This window comes from Camponotus floridanus, unplaced genomic scaffold (genome assembly GCF_003227725.1).
Source record: "Camponotus floridanus strain SB8 unplaced genomic scaffold, Cflo_v7.5 scaffold119, whole genome shotgun sequence".
NCBI classification, from domain to species: Eukaryota; Metazoa; Arthropoda; class Insecta; order Hymenoptera; family Formicidae; genus Camponotus; species Camponotus floridanus.
Window position 1 is genome coordinate 416,642 of NW_020229236.1, and position 25,004 is coordinate 441,645.

General features: G+C 35.1%; 2 protein-coding genes across 4 annotated transcripts in view; one reads left to right on the forward strand and one right to left on the reverse strand.

The window, feature by feature from the left end:
• Positions 1-22,151, reverse strand: part of LOC105247877 (dopamine receptor 1) — an 83,964-nt gene extending 61,813 nt beyond the window's left edge. Inside the window, exon 1 of one of the 2 annotated variants that reach the window (XM_011252328.3) lies at positions 22,112-22,151. In XM_011252328.3, the coding sequence (XP_011250630.1) occupies positions 22,112-22,126 (15 nt within the window). In that variant the 5' untranslated portion in view covers positions 22,127-22,151. Of the gene's footprint in view, positions 1-22,044 lie in introns of both variants that reach the window. The other variant, XM_011252327.3, reaches the window with a different exon arrangement.
• LOC105247878 overlaps positions 1-25,004 on the forward strand; it is a 93,952-nt gene that overhangs the window by 18,774 nt on the left and 50,174 nt on the right. The gene's annotated exons all lie outside the window — the stretch shown is intronic.

Sequence of the window (25,004 nt, forward strand, 5' to 3'; positions counted from 1 at the left end):
CCCAAAACCATGTTGCATGAAATTGATTCGATGTTCACTCGCTAACAACTGTGGTATTATCTGGTTTTTCCCTACGACATTCCCCACGACGGCGGAGTTTCTGCAATTTACAGGATTACTTTGTTTCGAAGCAGATTAATCCTCCTGGAGAGGAATCCTGGAGAGGAACATCTCAATAGGAGCAATGGATGGTGATTGTGGTTGAGCCGCAGACAACCGAACACGAGAAATCGCCGCCGCTATTCTGACGCAAAAACGGCTATGAATTTAATCCTGCAATTTTGACCGGTTATCTCGACCACAGAATAGAATTCATAAGCCGCCGTTAACTCGAGCTTATATGTCACATATACATATATATGTATAAAGAGAGAAACTGTCGCAGTAAAGGAACAATTTTAAAAAGCGTCACCTTTGTGCTGAATTTGCCTTTTCTTCTTTCAATATCCTCCCAAGGATTAATATAGTCTGCGATTTTGTAAAGCCGGAAGCCATAAGGAATTTTATTCTGTCCGATACTGCCTCTTGAGGTCGGTCACGGCATAGGACGAGATTGACTCTGATTCATCCATAACAGATTCATTCTTTTTAAGGACAACTTTTTAACGAATAAAGTTTTTGAGTTACTTCTTCCCGCTCATGTTTTAATAATAAAATTATAGTGAGCTCAAAACGTCTAACGCTCGATAGAATAAAAATCCAACGCAAAAAAGTGTATAAATGAGATACTTTTAGCAAATTATTTTTCTAGAAGTTCTACTGTTTGTATGTATGTAATATTAAAATTTATATTATAATATTATAACATTATATTATATTATATTATATTATATTATATTATTATGTTATAATATTAAAATTAATAATTATTAATAATGATACAATTTATAATAATATTAAAAATTTATATTTATATTTTTAAAAAATATTAAAATATTAAAAATATTAAAAATAATAATATTAATATTATTATAAAAAATTACAATAATAAAAAAATTTAACTAAAAATGACATATTTTTCTTTGAACAATTTTCAAAAATTCTTCTTCTACAAACCAAAATTTTTGTATGATTACGGGACAACGCAGTCTGATCAGATTTTAATATGTATGCACATTCGTAAATTAAAAAAACTTTGCGCTCATTGTGAATCCTCAGTTTTCTTGTGCAAAGCATGATTATCGTAGGGAAAGGAGAATGTTGACATTTAAAAGCGCGAGTGTTTTCAGCTCTTGTTTCGTCTCGACGTTTTACGAGCATAATTTTCATGATACAGGTGTGCAACATACACGCTTAAGCAAACGTCTTTATAGTCATGGATATCTTTTTGATGTAAAACTTTTTTTATTACACTATCTTTAAAACGAGATGAGAATTTTTTTATAACACAAGATATAAAAAATTTCTTATACATATTACATATTATATATTATATTATACATTATAAGATTATTCTTACTTGCGAAAATGATATTTATACAAATTAAATTCATTCATGTTAATTCATTTATCTATTAATAGGATTTGATTGTAAGATATCTGAAGTTAAATTTTAGATTTAATTAAAACTTCGCAAATAAGTGCATTCTGAATTCTGCAAAACTTGTAGAATAAAGCCTTGGAGATTACTCAAATAAATTCGCTGTTTGCGTCTTTATGCCAATCTCAGCCAAAACAATCTATCCAAGAATTTTAAGTCAACTTCAAAGCATATCTTGGTTTTCTCACAATTCATTCCGCGCCCCAGTTTTCTTATATCGATCGCGTATTTCAAGCTCAGTTAAAACATTGTAATTTTCTGCCTGAAATTATTGTTATCTCCATAACAAGCATAATTTTTTTCATAAAATATGTACTACAGCTTATGCAAAACAGGAGTTAGAAGAATTACGAGTGACAGGATAAATATATTATTTATATAAGAAATAATATTTTTATGCAGTCTGCCAATCAATAATGGATGTCTCCCTCTCTCCCTTTCTCTCTCTCTTTTTTAACTTTTACAAAAGCTCAAATACGATTTATCGATTACTAAAAAAGGAAAAGAAAAGAAAAATAAAAGTTGTTAAAAATCACTGAGTATAATATGTGTTTTACGATACATATTTTCTAAATATTGCTGTGTTAGGAAATACGGGAAAAGGCGAAAAAGTCCGTTAACATCACACACTACCGTTAAACAAACTATGAAATTGCGGTCACACGCAATTCATTAGAGGTAGGTAATGCATCTAGCCGCTGGAAAATTAATGCGTTCCTTTGTCACTGTCACGGACGTACTATTCTACCGTTGGTGCCTGATGTAGAAGGCAAAAGTTTTTTTACAATGGACGTTTATGTGAAAGAAAGAGAGAGAGAGAGAGAAGAAAAGAAATAAATATATACATCAAGATTATTCAATTATTTTGATTTTAAATATCTTACAATCAAATTTTAATTTCTAGATATGTATGTACATACTTTGTTGTAGACTGACAGTTAAATATTTCATTCTCTGTTACATCAGTATAATAATTAGGCAGTTTTAAAATAAATTAGACTCTTTTTACATTATCATTTTTTCCGTTATCTTCTTTCGCATCGTCATGATGAGATTTTAGTGTAAAATACGATAAAAAACAAAGTTTAATCCTTTTACCGTTAGTACGATTGTATCATGCAAACAGGCCGGTAGCCATTTATACGGAATCTCATCGACTATATTGACTTAGGTTGAAAATGGAGGAGATAATCCCCATTTAAGCATACGAATGGCTACATGAAAGAGAGATATAGAAAGAGAGAGGAAGATGGAGAGTAATTGTGACGGATGAGAATGAATGAACAGAGCTGCCGGAACCACGAAACCGTAAAAACGTCAGCGAGAAAAATTTCAATTCGTACCCAGTCCCGGAATTGAGATTTCGTTGAGCAGTACCAGACAAAAGATCCGAATTGTTATGCTCTGGCAATAGTAGACGGGGAATTAATGAATTTAGGGCGTGTCGCGTCCGTTATATTTCCTGTTTCTCTTCTTCATTCAACGAGGAATCCTCGTATAAATCCTCATCAAGTCACGCCAGATTGAATTCGCTAAAGAAATGATTTGCGTATATCTATAATTTTCGGGAAATGCAAGAAAAATGATCGCAAATATGAGCTGCATTTATTCTACAATCATGGTGAAAACATAAAAATCACTGTAAAAAGAGAGGATAATTTCGAGTAATTTGGATTTAACGAAAAAATTCTCAAACTGAATTAAAACCTTTTGTTGTCTGCTCTCATAAATAAAAACAATAGATAAAACTACTGATTAAAGGGAAATAAAAAATATTAATATGAGATCCATTAATTGACAGCGTCGCGTTTTCCATAATTTTTTAAATAAAAGATATATATAGCATTCACATTTTTCACATACACATGCACACATTCTTTCTTTTTCTCGAAAAATAAACCGATAATGCACAGATGAAGTGACACGTGAAAGCAAGTGCAGCGCGATTAAAAAGCCCGTAAATATTTACATCGTAAACATAACGTTGACTATATCGCAAACCTCGAGGGTTAATTTGCAATTTGGCCGAGCGTCGCACAAATAATGACGAAACGAAGGCGAGCGATTGAGGACACTAAAATTCCTCTTTAAAACAAGCTTAATTAATAAACTTCATTTCGGTAGAAATTTAAAATCAACTTTCAATCTTAATTGCGAATAATTACGCGACGGATAAACATATCGGAATCGGCGAGTCTTCAATTTTTGTTAATTATGTTGACGATACATCCTGACTTGGCGAATCGGATGAGGAGTCATCGATCACAATTAGTGCGATACGCGCGTCGCGCTAATCTCATTATTTTCATAATTGGACGAGACCGACATCGCGAATAAAGAATTTCAGGTAAATCTCGGGAATATCCCGCAAATGACGAGAGAGAGCATCACTCGTAAGTTCCAGCTTCCATGTGCAAACGTCGACAAATTGTAAAACATACCTAATTAAGACTTCGCTAAGAGAGAGAGAACGATGTAGACGGGATTATTTCGCGGCGCGATATAACATTGAGTATTTTATTTGCACAGTACTAATTGGAGCCGCGCGAACAGCAAGAGTCCTGCTTCTCTCTCGTCAAACATTGACGAGCCGCGAAAGCTTCAGAAATGAGGCTGTAAGAGATATCAGTTGCAAGTTCAATATTATACGAGCGCAAACCGAGTAAACGTCGTTACAAAGTTGTTTGTCTCGTCTATCTTGTAAGATATTTTGGATATCGATTGCTTTGTTCTCTGAAATATCAAATAACAAGGATGAGGTAAACGCGCATACTGATCAAAATTAGAAAATAGTATTAAAAAAAAAGACAAATTTATAAATAATAATCTTTCTCTTTTCAGTGTCAATTAATTATAGTGTTCAGTTTCTTCCTCTTTCTCTCTCTCTCGCGTAATTAAATATCTTTTTGACTTATAAGGGGTTTCCGCATCCCTTTAATAATCATTTAACGATCGATAAATTGACGGTGGTTCGTAGACATATTGAATTTATGTGGATTAATTACATTGCGTGCGCGCGGCATCAAAGCTGAAACTTGCTACGTGTTAAACGCGCGTATCGAGTGATAATCGATTTCATATTTGTCGCAATGCCGGACAGTTTCATGAATAACTTGCGAAACGTGCTGTCAGACATTCCAATACAATTTCACATTGTCCTCAATTAAATTTACCTAAGGAAAATATACTAACGACCAATTAATTATCTGCATCACTGAACTTAAATTTCGAATTTTAAGTAATACACGTAATTCGATATAAATAACTAAAAATATATAAAAAATATGTAAAATAAAAATTTCCGATTAAATTGAAATCACTTAAAAGTCAAATATAAATAAGTACACGATATCGCATGCTACGATTTATAATGATTTTTTAAATAGATATCGCATTGATTGAGCGATAGAGTTGAAGCTAGAAATAAAATTGGGCCAACAAAACATTTGGCCAACGCACTAAATTAATCACGAAGATAAAAGATAAAACCCAGTACGTATAGTTGCACGGTAGCAACATCGATCGTGTTTACAATATTACCGGTTCGTGCGACCATTAATACATTGACGTAGCTTCAAGTATAGCGCAAAAGTTTATTCAGTTTATCGAGAACGGTCGTTAATCGCACATAAATGTACGAGCGATTAATCACGGTTCCGTTACGGATGTCAATCATTTAGTCTTTAATCTACTTATCGAAAGATCAATCTGCAATTTAATCCGTACAGAGCCGTATCGAAAATTTAACGAAATATACGAGGAAAATCAGCTACCGCGAGATGATGCATCCGGGAAATATTAACGATCGCGAGTAATTTCTGATTAGCATCGTGAGAATATAATAGTTCATAATTGGCGAAAAAAATTCAGACAATGCCGGTAGTTAATAAGGTAACAAGCTGATACCGCCAAATGCACAACACGGGCCTCGAATTATAATTTTACGCATAATGCGATTCTCTATTAATATCCATTTCCGCGAAGGGCGATGCAATCGCGAAATTAATTACATCGCCATCGCCGTCGGGCGAAAATGTTCGTTTTAATTAAACTTATTGTTCGATCTGCCGTGCCCTTAATCGCGTGTAATTTCGGTGGGAAACGAAAATTATGAACGAACGATACGACTCTCTCGAAAACTTTGCACAAGAGTATCTTTGCAAGAGAAGAGAGAGAGAGAGAGAGAGAGATAGAGAATTACTCTTTTTAATTAAAGTCATCGCTATCGATTACTCGCGTGCAGCTTATCTGATTAACGTCTCTAAGCTCTTCTCGTCGTAATTTGATGACGTGTTTCGGCCATCATCGTCGTTCTGTGCTTCGCTGCAAATCAAAGCGAGCCCTTTGCGAATCCAAAAAACCTCGATACGAATCGAACGTGTGTGAAAAAGTTATTTTAAAGCAATTATAGTTGGATTGCTGTGCAACTTTATAATAATGAATTGAATCTCACCGCAATCAAATTCCATTCTTTCATAAATCACACGGTGAGAGGCTAACATGCGTTTCGTGGTGTCGATACAAATTTTTTCTCCAATTAAAAAATCGACATCCGTTGAAAACAACGACAAAACACCGGCGAAACCATCGTTCACGATGTATCAATTAAAAATTTACATGTTATTATACGAATTATTCCAACGGGTTATTGGATGTTTTTATCGAAACTTTGGCTCAGATACAATCATGTTATCGAAGTAAATGCGTTTTTCCCCATCAAAAAATTGTGTTTACAAAAACCAAAAAGCAGAGCTCTCAGCGATAAAATTGCGAGTGATGGATTCTATCGAGAAGCACCATTCGATTTAAGAAAAAAATTCGGTCTACATCGGCGTCATAATTAAATTCCATTTATCCCGATCGCAATTTCTGACTTATTCTGGAAGATATATGAAATAGCGTACGGATTTGAGGAGACCTTGAGACGTAGCGAATTTTATTGAAGGCTGCAACATTATCAACGGTTCGAGATAGTCAATTCTCGTTGATAGAATAAACTCCGAAACGAAATGACACGTTTACGAGTTGATTGAATCTCGGCGAATCGAAGGAGTATCTCGGACAACGATTTCTTGAAAAGACATATCGATAGTGCCTTTTGTTACGTCCGTGAAATGGAAACACACGAGATATTTGCCGAGAGAAAATACGAACGGAACGAATTTCAATTCTATATTGAAATCTTGGCAATTTCGATTAATAAACCTGCAGGAATTCGTAATAAAGATTTTCAACGACTAAGGGTCCAAATTGCAAAATTTATATAGTCTAATAAAATAAAATATATAAAATATAACAAATATATTATATTGCGACATAAATTCTATGTTATTAAATGTTTAAAAAAATGCGAAATATATAAAAAAATAAATGACAATTAATTGCAAACAAAATTAATTTCAATATCTCTATCCGCAAATACACTGCTATTTCATCAATACGTCAATTTTTCTATTGATATAATTAAAAGGACGAAAAATAAAATCAATGAATTTTAAATAAAAAACTGTTACATTGTTTTATTGACAGGTTATAACAGAAATAGCCTATAAAATGGGGAATTTTTATATGGCTGTGTCGATTGCAATAAAATGTAAGTGAATTGTAAACGATTCCATACAAAGTTTATAGATCGCTTTTGAACAATATTAACTTTCTTCCTGAAAAGTAATACCGCACATTACAGTTAATAAGTACAAAACTTTAATTGTACTTAAATATTCTCGATAAATTTTTCCGTTTAAAATAAAATTGTGAACATTTATAATCCAAGATATTCCGCAATAATGTTAACTTTCATTTAATTTTACGAGAAAGAAAAAACCATACTTGCTGTATTCCAGACGCGTTTCGCGCTCGTTCATTATCCGACGTATTGTGCCTTTAATTATCGGAAAATTAATGAAGGTAGCCGCGATCATAAATGTCGAGAAATGAATTAAGGAGGCAAGAAGATTTAAAACTGTAGTTAAGCAACGTGTATTTATCATGTCGCTGCGGTCGCAATTTTATAGTTTGCTAGTCGTTCTAAGGGCATGTTCTAAGGGATATAAGCAACGATTAGTGAACGTTATAGGCAGATATATGCAAGCGATAAGACTCCTTTTTCTCCGAAACGAGGTCAATTCATTATGCTCGCGATGAGTTATCGCTCATAACATACAACACTAATCAATTTCCATAATGAAAAATGATAATCAGAACGCGACGAGATAGGCGATGACATGAAGTTGATTAGCGATACAGCTGCCAATTACCTATTTACCAAATACCTTATTTTCAGATTATCGATCAAGATACACAATTGACGGAAATAAAAATTAAGAAATGAGAATAACGATTAAGAATAATCTAGTAATAAACGATTAAGAATAATCTAGTATTTTTTTATAGCAATATTAGAAAAAGGAAGAGAGAAATATATTTTTATATTAGTTTAGAATAACTCATTCCTCTATTTTTTTATTAAAATTTATATGCAAAATTAAAAGAAATTTATATATAATTAAAGCGATATTTTTAATTAACCGGAGACAATGTAAATTAAGAATGTATATAAATCCAAAGTTATAAAAATACGAGATAGATTGACCTGTATTATTCGTATCCGACAGATCGAATCGAATTAAGGTTGCATTACCAAGAAGCCATCCTAAAAGCAGTCGCGGTAAAGTTACATTTACTCCCGGGATTAGGGTTATAGCAACTGGTGCTCGAAATTGTCGTAAGGCGAACAGCCTTTAACCCCTTAGAGAAGGATCCTTCATTACGATTGACAGGATGAGCCGCGAATACTTCGAGCTGTCCCAGATACGCAAGAGAAATGTCGACGGTAATGATAGAAACGCGCCTGTAGAAAAGGGTGCTCGGATTTTATGCCATTTTATTAATCTCCAGGTCAGTTCACATGTTGCATTAATTAACCTTTCATAGCCGCGGCGATTAAAGATAAAATCACTGAATTAATGAATTCTACTGGAAGTTAGATCAGGTGATTAATTTTGTTTCTGGAAACTTTATTATTAAAAATGATAATATTCCTTGTTTTTTTCCTTCTTTCAAAAAATTTCTTAGATTTACATTTTATAACATATTATATAATGTATGAGAAGCTTCAAAAGATAATCGTGTTTTTTGAGATCCTCAATTGACTTGATTCGCTGTTGTATATATTACATATACATACATAATAAATAGTCGAATTTAATTGAAAATCGGAGAGATTAATCTAAGAAACAGCTTTACTTGCCTTGCATAAAAGTGCTCAAGGATCATTTAATTTGTTAGACGCGAGCGAGGTAGATTACTCTAATTCAAAGTGGACTGACCTCATGCCACCTCGCAAAGCTCTTGGATCCTGTAGATCATTAAGTGAACACAAAAGCCGAAAGATGGAGGAAGAGTAATAGCGCAAAGAAAATTGCAGCTTCGATCTTCGAGGGAGAAAGAATCTTAAGAAAGGGAAAAGGTAAAAGAACGAGGTAATAAGAATAAATCGCAATGTGACAAACTATTGGACTATAGTTTAATGACTAAAAAATTTCCATTAACGAAAAATCGTGGAAAAAGAGAAAAAAAGAGAGAGAAATGGACTGAAAAATTATTTTAGCAGTATTTTAATTCATCATGCAATCCTTTTATATTTTCACCGAAATTAAATTTTTCGATCAGAAGCCAAAATCTCGATAATTTATATAATATATATAAACAGTGTATGTGTGTATGTGTGTTATATTTATTATCTCATTCTATATATGATATTTAAAAAATAAAAATTAATGCTTTAGATAGTGATTTCAAAAAATAAAAAATTCCAGCACGATTATTTATAACTGTAAAGATGAAATTATGTATATATTCTATTCAAATTAATTTTTCAACTTTATATTATATATTATATATTTTATTTTATATTTTATTTTCCTCCGATTCTGATCGAAAAGTTAAAACTAAAGAATAAAATATATTATAAAATAGAGAATTAATATAAATTGAGATCTATATTTCTAGATAGCTAGATGAATAATAGTAAATGTGGACACACAAAGTATTATTACACAAAGTCTTTGGTAATGTTAAGCTTCGATATTTCATAATAAGAAGATGAGACTGTATATACCGGGAAGAACTAACTTCATTAAGTGGTTTATCTATGTTCTATTATAGCAATATATCCGCTTATTTCCTCGTGTACCATTGAATATCCTTGCTGAATTGGGCGAAAGCTAATTCGGGCGCCAGATGTGTCCAGGGAACCATGATTAAAGTCTATAGGATCTATCTTACGCGCAAATGAGGATCTCGCGGCGGAATAGTATGCAAACGTCTCGAGGATCCATAGATGGATGAGAGTTGGTCCTTTGAACGTGTATCTTCTCGAACTTGCTGACTAATGCAAATGTTTATCTTTCCTCGATAAAAATCCTTTGATTTCATGATGTGACATGATACGTTGTACTTCAACTTTGATCTCCATCGCCACCGAAGGATTAAGTTAACTTCGCCTTGTATTTCACATCGAAACTCGATAATAAGTCTCAATTACCTGTTACTATTACAATTATCGAATTCACTATTAAAGACAGATATTTCAAAGGGTAGCGAGAAGTTTAAAGGCGTTTAAATAACAAATTACAAGCTTCAGATAACGAACTACGATACGCAATTAAGCAAATATTAAGGCAAGAAGTGGACTGAGGCGACAATTATTTTATCGTAACTATCATGCAAATCATTGCTCGATAAAAAAAAAAGTTAAAATTGATTTAAAAGAAGCAGCTCTTTTGAATGCTCTCTCTTTAATTACAAAGTCGCGGTTGATTTTAATTGTTCAAAATGAAATAATTTCATCTAATATAATAATAATTATATAATAATATAATAATATAATATAATATAATAATAATACTAATAATAATAATACTAATAATAATATTATTATTATAATAATATAATATAATAATAATAATAATATCTTATATAACAATAATATAATAATTATATATAATTAATTAATATAATAATAATATAACGAGATGACAAGTGCTTTGTCTGAACATGACAGCTCGCAACAATTCGGTCAGTTGGAAATAATAGCGCTAATGCACCTTCGCGAGAGTAAATTAGCGAGCTGTAAGTACGAATTAAAGTATGCGGTAGTCATCTCGCCGGAAGTAGGTACGTGCTAAGAGTTATGCGCCGGCACAGAGAGGCAGCGGAAGCGTATGCGTTCTGACATATAATAATAACGGGGTCCTCGGAATGTCCTAGACGCGCGAAAAGACTTCTCGGAATACTCGACGCGCCGTAGAAAAGCGGAATCTGCCGTTTAAATTGATGACGTTCGAATATGTCAATCAATAGCGGCAAATAAGGGAGCACTCGCTCTTATAATAATTCTCGAAATTCACAAAAAAAAATGAAATACAACATCGCGTGTAAATTTTTCAGTAATATTGCAATCAATTGTAACACATGACAGATGGGCTAACTATATGTATATAATAAATTGCAGTAAGATATTGCAGTAAGATATTACACTTTAAAGTTACATTTAGTGAAAATTTTAGTGCATCATATTTATGGCTATGACAATGTATTGCGATCCTTAATTTATATTTTTTATATTTTTTTGTTGTTGAGAGGAAACCCTGACATTTAATCCAAAATCTCTTCTAGAGAAGATATCCCGATGAAAGAAAGAAAGACGTAAAAAAGTAGAAGGTAAAGATTGATTCGCTTGGTACATTGTGCTGTCCAGATGCTGTTACTTGAGTGAAATGGAACGGGATACGCAGCACGAGTTACAGTAGTAAGATAATCCACGCTGCACTTGTATCCTGCGCAGTTGACAAGCTTCTGCGTCAACAATCGGACGTCGCACAAAGGATAACAAGCGGAAGCGTTTCGCTAAATTGCAACTGACGGAATTGAGGAAACCTACCGGTTGGTAGGAGCTAATGATCGTCCAAACAAATCCAAATCTAAAACGTTTTGATTAAATAGCGGAAAGAGGATTTCGGTTTTAATATCGGGATAATATTACTACATTTACAATAAACGTTGTAATCGCCGCGCCTATTAAATCGTGTCAATGATCATATCAATTCTGGCAATGTACAAATTTTGATTATAAAGCACGCGATGTGATTGATGTTGCATTTAATTAATTTACGTCAAAGATATACATGAATGAAATAGTCTTCTTTTTATGAAATTAATGACGGTTAATATCGAAATGTAACATTTAATATGCACAAATTGGTACATATATGGCAGCTTTTTATGAAAATGTCTGTTTTCATCGCATACACAAAGAGACGACGTAAACGCTCGATGATATTCCTATCGCTCGTCGAAATAAACTGACAAAGGTGTGTGTACGTGTATCACATCGAACGAGCGTAAGTTTAACGATGTGCATGTTGCGGGTACCTAAGTGCCTACATATTGAACAGCTCGTTGACCTGAGCATCGGTGTTATACAAAGGCTAACTAGGAACCTTTCATGGCACTTCGATTAGCACAGTTTGCGGCTAATGATGAAACTGGGGTAGGAAGGTGACCACGAAACTTTAGATATCGCGAAGGACGGCCATCCATATTCATTCTGTTTTACATTCATTGAATTTGTTGACAAAGCACCATTATTTTCCGATGACAATTTTCTCATCCAACATCGTCGAACAAACACTCTGCGAAAATATTTTCACGAGCATGAAAGCGCAATAACGAATGTTACCTTAACAATTTTTATTACGAGAAACGTTGAAATCATATCATTTAAATTCGCAAAAGTATTAATAATATTGAATGCAACTTCGTCTTTCGAAAAACTTATAAAATTCATCTTGTAAATGTGCTTAAATCTTATTATATACAACGTTGAGGAAGAAATGAAATGCGTCGGAGAAGGAAGATTTGCAAGATACCTAGATAAATTAATTATCGTGAAATACCTTGCTTTTCTTTACAAAACTATCGAAATGGAACTTAAATAGATTTTTTATTTATTAAATGTAATGTCGATTTAGAGACCAAGAACACGCATTTGGAGCGTACGTACTACAGTTTCCTAGATGCAACACAATCGCTTCCTGCAGATTCGGAAATCCTGGAGGGAGGCGTTTGCGAAGTTACGAGGATTACCGGAGTGTCTGTTTAATATTACGCGGTGGTTTTGCTTGTACGACATCCTACGCAAGCAATTATTAACTATGAAGCCGCGTATCTCAACAAATGCTCTGTCATATACACGACTCGCTGAAACTTCTTCGTCTCGTGAATGAAACATCACTATCGCGATCTTATTTCCATTAAATTTTGAAAAGCTTCAACATGTTAATATTCAAAAGCTACATCACAAACACGCTTTCGATGGATAAATATTAAATTAAAGCTTATTAAAATTAGAGCCAATTTTTTCATATTGTAATAATATTATAATTAATATATAAAATAATTAATGTATAAAATAATATATAAAATAAATATTAATATTTAATATTTAATTAATATATAAAATAAATATTAATATTTAAATAATTGATCAATATGTAAGCTAAACTTCTGTCGCGAGGATTAATTTCGTAGGGAATTCGGTATATTCATTTAATTTAATTAACTCCTGCGATTGCAATTTCTAATGTTATCGTAAGTAATTATCTCCGATTGTTGAATCGGTATTCTCGAGATTCTCATTCGGGTAGAAAGTCTGACTGGTAATTAGCAATTACCATGCAAATGGGACGCGGATGCGCGACGTGCTTAGCGCATATTCGTAAATACTCGTCGCATGTGCACGCACGTGGCAAGCGAACTTTTTACTTTTTGAGCGCAGTTCGTGCGCTGTCCGACACCAGCAAGGCGTGGACGACGATAAATTTCCACAAAATGTGAGTTTAACAAAAGATAAATTAACATATACGAATAATTAAGAACTATTGCGACTTAATTTAATCCCTTTATTAAGGGAAAAATATCGTCTTCAACATTTTTTTTTTCAATATTATTAAAAATATTATAATATCTCCAATAACTATTATTATCATCTTTGATTTATATAGACCACAGGAAGAAATCGGTAAAGGTTACAAGATGAAAAGCATCTCTACCTCTCCTTAACTATGTAAACAGCGTATTCTCGTCGCAAATTTTCTTACGACACAAAATAAATTTGTCGTGACTAAGATTGTCGATACTAATCTAATTCTGAAAAGTTGAAAGTTTTGATGTTATTAGAATCTATCGAATCATGAAAAAAAAAATTACGATTCGATACCAACGTGAAATTTCGATGAAAATATACTTTTACATATTTAATATTTACTTTCAATTTTTATTTTCTCTGTTTCTTTCTCTCCTTTTTCTATTTAATTAAATTTACTTCTATTTAAATACATTTTATGGTAAAACTAAAAATTAAATTTATTAACATTGGTCTGCTTTAAGTAGGGGGTAAAACTCAATTGAAAATTAGAAATTAAATTGCAAATGAAATTTAGCAGTAAAATCTACGGAGGTCTGCGAGACTAAACTGGATTTTAAACAGTGTCAGTTCAGCAGAGAGCAATCTAAACTCATCGAATACTCGAACTTATTTTGAAACCGATTCGAATCGCATTTTGCGAGTACCCACGCGCATCCCTTAAATTAATTCTCTGCAACATGCAACAGGCGCGGCCGGCGAGCGCGGTCGAGTGCAAAGCGGAAGTAGGTTTGCGTGCAATCGCCGTGCGAATGGATGTGCCATCAAATGGAACATTACATTCGAGCACGGTCCATTGGCGGCGTATTCCGCGGGAATTTCTACGAAATTCACAACGTCAGCGCGCGAAGCCGCACTAATTGTTTCAACAACAATACCATCAAGAAAATTTTGCAAAGCAAATAGTCCAGGTTTCTATCAACTGTCATCGCGAATGATTATATAAATAAAATGTTACGTTTAAAATAATTTGCATGTGAGAGGAAGAAATTTGTAAAATGTTCATTATTGAAAAATTTATTTTATAAGAAAGAAGAATATTTAGCGTGGAAGAGAAAGAAATTATTTTAGAGCCTAGATTTATGTAACATATATGTAACATATGTATAACATGGAAGTCTGTCTTGTAAAATATGTAAGTTAAAATTATAGAAATCGACGTCTTCAAGTCCGTACAATTAATCATTTATGTACAAGGTTGATCGATTTTATTCATCAATTTTATTCACGAGAGTACTAAAGGAACTTTCAAGAGAAGATTACAGATCCATTTGTTATTCTGGCAAAGATATCGCGTGCCTCGCGAATCTCCCGTGCTACGCATTAACATTTCCCGACAGAGAGAAACGCGAAAGGCCGGGAAAGCTGATAAGGGTATATCGCCCCGTGGAGAAGGGTTCTACAGATCCTTAAGCGCTTCCGAAGATCGAAGTATACCCTATTTCAAGTACATCCATTACAGCTCCCATCGAAACTTGCGTGTTGTATGAAATTTAAGGGGACGTATAAACTTCCCTTTTCCGATGGAATCGACAGTGTACTTTGGTACAGGCTACGTCTACATCGGATGTGGCTCCATCATTTTGGAGAAATATAACGTATGGAAAAGTGATATGGTGCGCCGTCATACGCGAAATGGAAAAAAGCCTCGCGGAAAAAGCCCCTTCTATCTAAATTGGCTCGAAACAACCCCAATATCGGGGGGAAAAAAAACAACGAGTTACGGATGGTTAGAGATTACATTCCATCTCCTTGTCAAAGTCTCCCGAGGGGTCGGGCCCCAACAACGGCGGTCGGAATTCCTTGAGAGAGATGGAAGACTTCCGCGCGCGCGTACTCGAAGATCGCGATCGCTAATTACATTGTTACACGTTAGCGGCGGTTAAACAATGCTAACCGACGAGATACAAGATACTCGAGATACAGCGCGCCGATAGTCGGCAAAACATACAGACCGTACGTCGGGAAAAATTCCGCTTTTTTGCCGGAGAGAAAAATTTCGTTTGCTGCTCGCTACCGATTAATGGGATTTTCATCGCTCTTGCTCTTTGTCGAGCAACGTTAAAGATCAAACTGGCATGGCGAGTAGGCGGAAATATATAAAAATATAAAAATATAATATTTACTTTTCAATCTCCTCTCTCATTTCGCTTACGCTAGTAAACGTACCCAGCAAACGCCAAGTAACATTTATATTATTGTTATTTAACAGTTATATAATTGTTATTTAACACATAACAGTTAAATAACAACGTAACTGTTACATGTTGTATAATTATTATGTGTTAAATAATAATTATATAATTGTTACTTGGTGTTTCCTGGGTACATTTACTCAACAATATAACTGTTGCATGTTATATAACTGTTATGTGTTAAATAGCAATTATATTGTTGAGTGGGAAATAAAAATGAAAATTATAACAATTTTTACTCAACAATATAACTGTTGCATTATATAACTTATGTGTTAAATAACAATTATATTGTTGAGTGGGAAATAAAAATGGAAATTATAACAATTATATAACTGTTACTTGATGTTTGCTGGGTATGTACATGTTGCAGTTTCGAGGCAACTGCAGTATTATCGCGATGCGATATTGAGGACGCATTTTCTCGACGAGATCGAACATTCGGACTTTGCGCGATACCTTCAAAGTACTGTCGGAAAAACCGTAGAAGAAGGCAAAATCGTTGCGCGAGCAAAGTTTCTGCGCGATCTGAATCCGATTTATCCCACGTATCCGATTGGATTGAGCACACGAGAGCATCCGGAAAAGGTTATAAAACTTGAAGAGAAATTTTATTTCGTCAGAATGAGAGTATTTCGACGGTTCTGAGATGGCTCAGGATCTCTCCTCGAGATGTTCTCCCTAAGGACGGATATCTTTAGTTGATTTATTCGGATTCGAAACTTTTATGATTGCTTTGTCTTTGGATAGAGAGAGAGAGAGAGTGTGTCTAATCTTTAGAGACATATGATATATCCAGAGTGGTGCTCTGGCCAATTTTTGTTCACGATAACATGTTTAAAGAGAAATTGGAAATTTTTCAAGAAATAGTGTAATTTTGATTTCAGAGATTAATTTACCTCTATGAGTACGGAAATAGCTACACAATAGCTATTGCATTTCCGTTGCCATAAATACATAGGATCATTTGCATTTTTGTACAATTGAAATCTAAACTATGTAGTTATATGTATCAAAACACAAGAAGGAGATAATTATACGAATTATATCTCGAAATTACATTACTTTAAAAATTTTCCTGATTAGAAATGTTTCAAATATATCTCGATCAAGAATTGATGAAACTTTGAAATAATGAAATAAGAGCTTAAAAAACGTAGCTGTCATTCTCGTGGGAGTAAGTCGCTTATCGTATCTATTTTCGACTGGAAATAATCGATGATCTAAACACAGACCTCGTCGAGAGAACTTGCCGTGTTTTATCGGGACAGGAAAATTCGTTCGATTAAAATCCGGCCGAGACAATTTCCGGCGTGCCGGAGCAAGTCACGAAGTTCGGACTGATTCCATTCCGTCAGGAGGAAAACGGCAGCACGAAAGTCCGGTCGCGGTGCGTTTCCGAAGTTCTCGTGAAAAATTCGAAACTTGGCCGATCGCGAACTGTTGCGGAAACGTTCCACGGAGAGATTAAACTTCGCTTCCGCTTTCATATCACGATGGCTTATCCACTTCATCCCTCGATAATGAGATCAAACAATCGCGGACGCGCGGCAAGACTTGCGCAAACTATTGCAATATGTGAAACTATTTTCGATTGCATCGCGGAAAGAATTTCCTTCCTGGTCTTATTGTGAGAACCGTTGATGATGCTCGCGCTATATAAGGCAGCTGTGCAGTTGGAAAAGTTTTTAATGCATTTTAATTTCACAAAAGAGAAGATCAAATTCGTCCGCTATGATACTAGAATGAGTGGAAATGGGCACGTGTACACAGTAAAAAATAAAATGTTAATTATAAATGTTAATTATAACATTTTCCACATGTTCCAGAAAATCCACTTTAAATTTTAAGTTAAAATAACTCATTCGTATGTTATTTATTGACAAACTAAAAATGTTAAATAATTGATACTTTACATTTATTTTTGTTATTGTGATTTTAAGTGTAATGTAAAAATAACATACAAATTAATTAAAAATTACATAAAAAATAGTTACAATAATTCGTAAGAAATGTTGAGGACATTAACATATAATAGTAATTATTTCAACTTAAATTATTTGTAATAGAAACATTTGATTTTAGTAAATTTGATTATTTTTGTACGTCAAAGTTCAAGATTATTTAAAAATTCATTTTAACTTTTCTTAGAATGTTAAACTGACTTTGAGACATGTTGATTGTTTGAAATGTGATTATGTAAAAAATACTCAAAATAATATTCCATTTCTAAGAGACATGTAAAGTGTTAAGTCATGAAGTTGACATAAATGTAACACATGAAAACGTTATAAAAATAATAACATATAGGTTGTATGTTAATTTTACATTAAAGTACTAATCAAAACGTGGTAACACAAGAAAATTTTAAAATATGGACGCACAATTTTTTACTTTGTATAGACGCTAAATACTTTCTTAATTAATATTGTATGTGCTTCGTATTTTTTAATGTCATTTTTAATATTTTCGATATTAGGAATAAAGAAGTCTATTCCATACGTCTATCCATACGTTTGCATTATTTCAAATTCAATTCCTTTTTCTTACACATATGTCAGATAAAAGATCATCTCTTGGTGAATAAACTTTGCAACTTTCTTCCTCATGCATTTATGAATTTCTATTATTTCTCGGATCTTCATCTTGCATCTGTACATTTTACAGATGAAAGTTGTAAATATTTTCAGATGCTTATGTCTTCCGAGTGACGATATACTCTGCGATGGAAGATATGCGCGTTGCTGAGCACAGTACGTGACATTACAATGTTTTGCGGTTCGCCAAGTGCAAACAAAAGTATTTTTGCTTCCGGTGCTACACGGAAGTTTTAATGAGCGTTTTGTTGCTGGAGATACGAAGAGAAAATATTAATTTCAACCGTTGCGAACATCAAAGAGGTCAGCTAATAAAAACACTCTCTTCACTTCTTTCTCAATGTTTTCCCTGCCATCTCTTACGCAACAACGATAACATTTAATGCAAACATTTTTCAATAATTTCTATTCATTAAGCACAACTCGGGCACAATTACTGCGCCGCATAACAGACGTCCATCGCAATTCGTATCTCTCAGTGTCACAGTTTCTCGTGTATCGCGTATAGATAATCTTCGTATTCGAAATGAGCTTCGTACTTCTTTGCACGCGAGACATTAAATGCACGCAAGATATTCCGCTGGCGGGGCGTTTTGAAAGAAAATGCTGCGAGGTAGAAAGCGTTTTAAAGACATTTCTGTAATTGCTTCTAATGGACTGACGTTACGGTTTATTCTCTACTAAACGAACAGCCCTTCTAAGAATTAAAAATGAATTTTTTCCAGAAGCCGTCCGGTCATTGTAGATCACTGATATGACACACAAACTGTACGATTACACTGTGTGATTTATAATTAATAAGGAAAATTGAAAAATTGTAGTGGAAAATTGAAAATTGCTAGTGATTGTTGCCAATTATAGAACTCGAAACCGTGTCATTCGTTTTTAGAATTTTCAAGAAAATAATACGAACTAATTGGCACATGCAGCGATATTCAATCTGCCTTTGAAGTGAAAATCCTCTTCCAAAAGTGCCCTTTCAGCGAATTAATAATCACGTCGATTCCGCCGATCCCTCTCAAATTCTGGACGAGTCTTGATCGTTTTAAAAACGCCCTTAAACTTTACCCTCGTGGAAAGTAATTTTTGTGAATCTTCGTGCGATTCCGCGGAAACTCGACGATCAGCCATGATGAAGTGCACAACGTCTCTCTTTTAGAGTCTTTCCCGTGAAATTGCATTTTTACCACTCCATAAGCACACAATTTTTCTGTTCATCCCCTGTTATAGAGGTAAAATAACTACATATATCTGTCTCTCGAGTTCTATGATTATGATTTACAGTATCTTATATTTAATTCTAAGAATGTAATCCTACAGATATCTTTTCAATCATTTCTTTCTAATTGTTTAACTCCATAATTTTAACTTTCTGTAGAAATGCGATGGTTATAGAAAGTAATAATAGCTATAAGCGTAAAATGCAACATATGACATGTACAGTGCCATACTAGAGTTTTCTGTTTTAGAATCAAATTATGTCCATAAAAGTTTATATGAACGTGTTAAAAGCACTACCAGTATTTTAAGGCTGATGTAGAAGAGAATATTTCACCCTTAAGATTCTCTTAGAAGCTTTTTTCAATTTCTTTAATTTTTTGAAAAAACATTTTATATAAGATGGAAAGATATATATTATAATAAACGAGTAAGAAAGATCGTTTCTCCTAATTTTTCTCGAAAAATATGAATCAATTAATTTGTACAATATTAATATTTGACGCAATAAAATATGAAATATTATTGCTAAAAAGAAATTTACGCGTTCGCGAAAAATTTGAAAAAAATCAAGATTCCTTTCGTATTCTTCTCATACCCATAAATGTCTCAAAATTTTAAAATGTAAAAGCAGATGTTTCGAGGACTCTTTAATAATTACAACAATAGACATGCAAAAATACATCACAATGTGCAGATGGGTGATAGTACAAATGAAGCATAACGAGAGTGCGAGCTATTTAACTTCCTTGATACATAAATTTCGCCTTCCGCCTTTGTAGAGTCGTTTCCGTCGGCCAATCACTGATAATCAATCCGCCGATGGAAAATTAGCATTATCGTGATGATAATGATCGAAACGTACTTCAAGAACCTGTTGCAGCGATAGAAAAGCCGCTTCCACAGGAAGTCCGACTCACGAATTGGTTGATAAAGTTTTGCGTATTCTTAGAAACTTTTGCAGACTTGAATCCACTAGCATAAAAATGTTTGAGCCATTGTCTGCAACAACTGGCAAAGTTTAGTTACGACTTGGACATTTTTGTGTTCATTTTTCGCGAATAAAACATTCAATCAACATTATCAGGATATTTTTAATGCTAAACCATTTTGTCGTTTTCCATTAATTTAACAAAAAAAAATGCGGACAAGTACAATAGGCCTTTTGCCTAAAATTTTCCTAAGATTCCTCGGGATTAGACTTTATTTTTGGCTTAAAATAAAGTTTATAATGCATTTATGAAATATGCAAATTTTCATCGACCGAGTTATCGTTTAATTTTCAATCTTATAAAAAGAGTCCATGAGAGTCTGTTGCCCAAAATTTTCCCAACTCGAGGTGAGACTTTATTTTTGGCTTAAAATAAAGTTTATGATGCATAGATTATGAACATCTAAGTTTCCAGACCAGTTACCGTTTAATTTTCATCCTTATAAAAATTTTGATTTTACTCTTATTTTAACAGCCAATTTTGTTTGAAACGATAATTCAAAAAACTTGCATATTCGCATCATAAATTTTATTTTAAGCCAAAAATGAAATTCAATCTCGAGAAAATTTTGGACGACAGTTATTCGCGCTTTTTAAGAAACAGACGCCGTAAAATTCTTGAAGTTTCCCAAGATTCAACGAACTGATAATAAAATTAAGCCCCGACATTATCGTGATTCTTATTACGATTAGCATGTCTCGCTCGTAAATCAAAATTTCCATCGTCGACGTTTTATCTTTTCGCGTTATTTTTATCCGCGGACTATTTCGCCGGCAATTGAATCGATTTTGTCGACACGCCTGGCATCGAATTCCACGATGCAAAGAACACCAGTGCAATTTGCGGTTGCAAACTACGATTTTCACGAAACTCAAAACGTAGCGATATACGGATCACCATCCCGGACAATACGTGAAATCACGAGACAACTCGTGTGTTTGCACATTTAAAAAGCGGATCTTTCTTCAACCGCACAATTCGTTTCCATCCCACTTAGCCATCCCCTCCGGCTCGGCAAAGAGATCTCTCGTCTCCTCACTCACTTTCCCGACTTTGGAAATAATCCCAAGATCGGCGTTCGAGCCGCGTCGCGCGAAATTTCGCGCTGGCCGTTCACATCACTGCGCGATCTATTCGCGTAATCTCGTGTACTCGCACTCTGCGGAGCATTTTTCTGCGTTTGACTCTCGATTTCCCCCCTAAAAAAAATTACTCCCCGTAAATTACGTCTACACGTAATGACACATAAGGGGCGCGGTATCATGAAGGGGGAGGAAGAGAGAGGGTGGAGGGAAGAAGCGAGGGAAAGCAGAGATGGCGAGAGAGAGAGAGAGAGAGAGAGAGAGAGAGAAAGAGAGAAAGAGAGGGGGGTCGGGGGTGAGGGGGGAGATGAAGAATGACAGATTTTACTCATGCTGTCTCGTGCTGACGAAATGAAGAATCAACGCAAAAAATATCGCTCGATCACACTCATCATGCACAGGTGGGACTATTCATTTGAGTGTATTATATTCACGATTCTCGGCGGTCGTCCTGTTAACGACGGGGTGGTAGTGGTAGTATCTGGGTACATCGTCGCTCACCTGGGGTAGAATCATGACGTGCGGCAGCTGGCGCGCCTCGCCGCGCACTGACTCTCCCCGAGAGCGGGTGCGAGCGAGCGGCGCGTTCCCCGCGACGCGCACCCCCGAATCCGCCCCCGCCGACCCCCGCGTCCTGCTCCCCCAGCAGCATCCGGCACTCTTGTGCAACTTACGTGTGCTCCCTGTAAGTAAACCATTCCCTCCCTCTCTCTTTCTCTCTCTCTCTCTTTCTCTCTGTTTTTCTCTTTCTCCCTACGTCGAAGGGGAAAAACGAACCCTCGGGAGTGAAGTGGCTACGAGATGCCGGGCAAGACAATCGCTGCGTGCGAAGAAGACGACCATAATTGCAGTTGTTTGCCAATTGTGCTCGAGTAATTACAAGTGCATCACGAAGGGGTCGAAATCTTCTGGGATAAAAGATGGAGGTAAATGGTGATATTTTTAGACTCGTCAAGAAAAAAACAGATTTTTTAAAATTTTTTTTTAATTTTCCTTTTTTATATAATATTTTAGAAGCTAAAATTCTTTTCCCGACCTCCTTCTATGTAATTGAAAATTTATGACAGTGTCCTCTCGTAGAAATTGCTACGCAAGTACTTAACGAAATGACGGAAAGTGCAAGTATAATTTTCAAGTGAAGGGATGAATCGTGTCATTCTTATCGCATTACATGAAGAATTGTCCACGTGATTAGAAAAGAAAAAGCAACGGCACGAAACGATGAAACGCACAATTTTGAATTCATTACGCAACCCGACGTTTTATGTGGGCGATCCATCATCTTTCACGAACGATTCTGACAGGGAAAGTGAGACGCGGTCACAAAAAGGAGAAGCACTTGACAGACAGCGCTTCAAGAGTTTTTATACTATTTACTATATTTATATTTTTAAACGCGATATGATCTTATATACACGTGGGAGAAATGTAATTACATTAAAATCGAGTTAGAAAAGCTCGAATGCTCGGTGCTAGAATTAGAAAAGCTCGCGATAACATATTCTGAGCTAATAATCTCGTTAAAGTGCTCGTATCAGAAAGCGCGACATAAATCCATGGCATAAATCTAACTTGTAAATGCCGGTATATCACACCAATCCGTGCAAAAAGTGAGGATTACTTCGACTGTCGTCTACAGGTTGACAGATGGATAGACTTTGGCGTCGCGCAAAAAGGACTGATATATCTGCCATAGTTTCAGCAAGATCAGCTCTCGTAATGGATGAAAGGAATCCAAGTCTATTTGTCTTGCCCAATAAATTACGAAACGGGACAATAACTCGATCGAATCTTTCGATCAAGGATCCTCCTTGCGGCTCGAACGCTTTTTTTTTTCGCGGGTTCAATCGAAAAATGGATCGTCCTTCGTTCGCTAGGGGAGAAAGTTCAGCTCCATGTCAAGCCATATGCTATGAATAGATATCGAGGGCGTATTCCCCGGCACAAAAGTACCGACGATCGCGAGACATCGATTCAGAATCGACAAAAGTACACATAAACCCTCTCAGTTATTCATAAATTTGCATTTCTTGACGTTGAGAATTTGCTTCTCTACTTTATGGGTTATTGAACAAGATCTATAAGAATCTGCAAAATTGCCGTGTCACGTTTGAGAATAGAAAAATATAGAACGAGAAACAGTTTCTCTCTTCCTTAAAGGACACCTTCGTTAAAAGCAGAATTATAAATGTCAATGCGGTAAATAAAACGCAAACGTCACTTATCGCGACAAATATGGTAGGGCTTAATCCTTAACAAATATTAATTCAGCGCGCCATCGCGGAAACCCTCTTTCTTTGCTGTTGACATGACAAATAATCAATTAATTAAATCATAAGAAGGCGGATAATTAAGCATCGACTAATGGCACTACCGGCGCGTGGCGACAACTTGTCACGGTTTCTCCGAGTGAGCGACAAGTTTTGCGGTAAATCAAGATTAATCAAGATTGAGGGGAATCGAGATGGTGGCTATCGACATCGCCATTTCCAGAAACTCTCGAGTGGTGTCGTATATGTAAGTGGCAACCCTCGTCTCGACCCGAGATATTTCTCCGGTTAGGTTCTCTACGCTGAAGAAAATTAACGCTCTCGGGACGAATGTCGATAGCAGAACTAATGCGTAGGATCAAGAATTAGTCCGCTTGACGATCCGCGACATTCGTTCGCCATTTTCCCCGAAATTCGCGGCTACGCTTTCCATTCCATTATGCTTGCCAGTCCGAAATCCGTTCTGCAGATGTAGGTTTATGTACTCTCCTTTTATACCTTCTCCTTCTCTGCCCTTTGTTCGCCCCATTAAATTTTATTATGCTACAAATTGAACTCCGGACCGAGTAATTGAGGAAAATCGAAGCTCGAGGAAAATCGAGAAATATTCAACTCCAAGTTTGATACAATCGCGAATAAGATACATGTTTGCATTTAATGTCAGGTGTACGCTCTTCTAATCTAAACGCTAAGAAAAATATCGCATATTGTGCGCTTTACCGGACAAATCTTCTTTCCCGACAATATAAGTGATTACCATTAGCCAGTGATCGAATGTACTTACAAAGCGCAGTTCTTTTTTATGACTAGTTCTTTCGGATAAGTATTTTTCTTGGACCAATGTATTAAGAGCGAAACGTAAAAAGTTACGATGTTGAACGAACGATTCTTGTTGGCTTTCGTGTGTCTGATGAATACAATGAAATATCGTTCCTCGCGACAATCAAGAAAGAGTATCGAGCTGGAGAACGTGTAACCGAGAAAAATCAGACGACGAGAAGAAAATTCGCCTACCGACTTTCAACGAGCTTTTCCAATCTTACGGGTATTCGCCACGAGTGTTTTTCCGTGTTACGATTTTCATGCTCCAAATCGTTTCGCCTGCGTGTATCTTTTGTCCTGTC